Source organism: Penaeus vannamei, chromosome 28 (genome assembly GCF_042767895.1).
Source record: "Penaeus vannamei isolate JL-2024 chromosome 28, ASM4276789v1, whole genome shotgun sequence".
Taxonomy (NCBI): domain Eukaryota; kingdom Metazoa; phylum Arthropoda; class Malacostraca; order Decapoda; family Penaeidae; genus Penaeus; species Penaeus vannamei.
The window spans coordinates 28,326,980-28,329,479 of NC_091576.1; the positions used below are offsets into that span (position 1 = coordinate 28,326,980).

The following is a 2,500-nucleotide window of genomic DNA, read 5'->3' on the forward strand; positions in this document are numbered from 1 at the left end:
ATCATTCCAGGAAGGATTGATGTTCTTCAGACGAGACGCTATGTGGTTGTGGTGACGCATCCACACGGTGTGGAGCAGAACAAGCAGAGGATGTTTGTTCACTCTCGAGTCCCCTGTTGTGTTAATATTATCATTTCATCATTAGTATGAAGTGTTTTGGCACTAAGCTCGACAATGCTTACCAATTTGTAAAGAAATGAAAGTTATATATTTTCCAAAGTTAAATCAGGAGAGACGAAAGAATGACCTACCAGCCATGAAACAATACTGTCTCTTATCAGCTTTTTCTTCTTTATTGCAATAATTTGACGTATCTAGGTTCGCTGGGAGAAATTCTTCACCATGAATCGTCTGCAAATGACATACTGATGTATTTTCACAGCACTTGCTTTTATTCAAATAAATTTATTTTTTTAAATGAAAGTCTTAGAAAAAATGCTTGCTTCCTGTGCATCATTTTAATTACCTTATATAATTCTTTGAGAGAATCACCTATGTTCATATTTCATCCTGCCACCACATTAATGAAACTTCCTAACCATAGGGGAGGAGAATATTAACTCAAAAAGCAACCATGGTGATGGTAGCAATAAGACAATAACAAGCTTTCGCATTTACCTGAGTGGTAAGCAGACCATCCGTCCTCGTTCTCAGGGTATTCCCTATTATATTTATACTGCTGTAGATCTGAGAACCGTCGATGTGTGCTGTCTGCTCATTTATCTGTTCTCGTGGACCTGTTGAAAAGGTCTCATGTCCTGTACCAAGTAAATGAAGTCAAATGAACAGGGCAAAAGTTTTCTACTAAGCTTCCGTACTATAGAATAGAAGACAGGCTCACCAAACTTGCAACGTAAGGCGGGTGCCGAGCGGACAAACTCCAGGCACGTCTTGTTGAATCTACTGTAGAAAGTGTCCCCTGTGGGAATGTATATTTGGGCACACTCAGGGTGGGGGATAGGATCGCCACTGCCGCTGCCCTGGGTCTCAGGACAACAAGGAATCGCCTTACCATCAAGACCTGGAAAATAAATATGGTAAAGGTATCGAAGAAATAGTTTTCATCTGTGTTTTTTGCATATCGACTGACTGAATGTGTGATAACTTCCTGTTAAAGAGTTCAAGTAGGTTAGTAGCACATTTTAATTTGGGTTAATGTCGAATAGAGGAGGCAAATGACCTATATTCAAAGGCACGAAGGTAAGGTCATGGTTGAGAAATTCCCCGTAGGTCATGTGAAGGACGGAGAGGAGAGAAGATTCCCTGTTTGGCTGGATATCGTTGACCCTCAAACTAACGAGGCGGGCGTTGGGAAATGGTCGCCCTTCCTTAGTTGTAGGAAAGGAAAACACTCCTGCAGAGGTGAAAAAAAACACAAATTGTTTGTATATATGTGAAATATACATGTGACAATAAGTTAAGAATGATATACTATTGTAAGAAGATATGCTAAGTTCATACCAAAATTCTCATGTTTCCCTTCAGGAAAGGTGGAAGGCAAGCACTCATGGAAGCGATATCAAAGCCCAAATATCAAGAATCCAAGACACCCACCGTTACCGTAGTGAGGTGGAGCAACACGACGGAAGGGCCTTAAAATACTTCCCCAAAAGGGTTTGGCCAAGTTGTTACAGATGCCGTTATTGGACCTGTAGGACATGAAAAGAGTGCAGGCCGACAAAGCTAGGTCCTGATCGCAAAGCTGGTCCTGGGCCAATTGTTCTGATAGCAGGATTTTTAAAGCTACTTCGTGTTGTTCTAGACGGAGCCTGTAACAAGAGGTATATATATCATCTTTGCAATAGGAGATAAATCAATTATGTTTTTTATGTATAATGCAGTCAGTGACAAAACCTTTGAAAACATAACTAAAAAACTATGTGAACAAGAATTTACAATAGATATCAATCGCTTATGTTTCTAAATGAAATGTAATTAGTCACAAAACCTTCTTAGAAAGACAAATGTATGTCATTTAAGAATGCGTGCATTACTGATCAGCGAGGAAGAGAGTGGCGTGATCTGTCACATAGCCAGAGCTTGCTGCTGCTGCGAAACTCGGGTGAGAACTCTTGAGGAGGTTCTGATGCACGTAGCTAGGGAATCCGGCAGGGATCGTCAATTGCTGCGACACCAATTCGTTTTCTATGACCTCCTTCTCTCTCAGACGCATTTGTCCGTAACTAATACTTACTCTGCCGATAAAAACAATATTCGTGCTTTGACTTTTAATGTGATATTTATAATTTTTCTATTTTTACTTAGACATTACTCATCGAATACATATTATTCATTGAATAAATATTTAAACGTTTTAATCCCAAAATATTTTCGCCACTAATTTTACTGTTTCAATAGTCTTCACATTGTAATGCTATTAGAATCGATGATCATCTGATTATGGGGAAAAAGTGTCATGAATTATCCAAAAATCGAATTACTCAAACAAAAGAGGTCTTACTCGATTAAATCTCACTCACGCCAATATTCATTTTATATT

The 2,500-nt window shown here is 39.0% G+C and overlaps 1 protein-coding gene across 1 annotated transcript in view; it reads right to left on the minus strand.

Moving 5' to 3' along the window:
- Nucleotides 1–2,500, minus strand: part of LOC113807937 (salivary peroxidase/catechol oxidase) — an 8,001-nt gene that overhangs the window by 4,894 nt on the left and 607 nt on the right. Inside the window, exons 3-9 of the mRNA XM_070141599.1 lie at nucleotides 1,995–2,195; nucleotides 1,555–1,769; nucleotides 1,181–1,354; nucleotides 842–1,021; nucleotides 619–758; nucleotides 252–351; nucleotides 1–113 (exon numbers count right to left, since the gene is read on the minus strand). The exon at nucleotides 1–113 is cut by the window's left edge and continues 85 nt beyond it. Coding sequence (XP_069997700.1) covers nucleotides 1–113; nucleotides 252–351; nucleotides 619–758; nucleotides 842–1,021; nucleotides 1,181–1,354; nucleotides 1,555–1,769; nucleotides 1,995–2,195 — 1,123 coding nt within the window. The remainder of the gene's footprint in view (nucleotides 114–251; nucleotides 352–618; nucleotides 759–841; nucleotides 1,022–1,180; nucleotides 1,355–1,554; nucleotides 1,770–1,994; nucleotides 2,196–2,500) is intronic.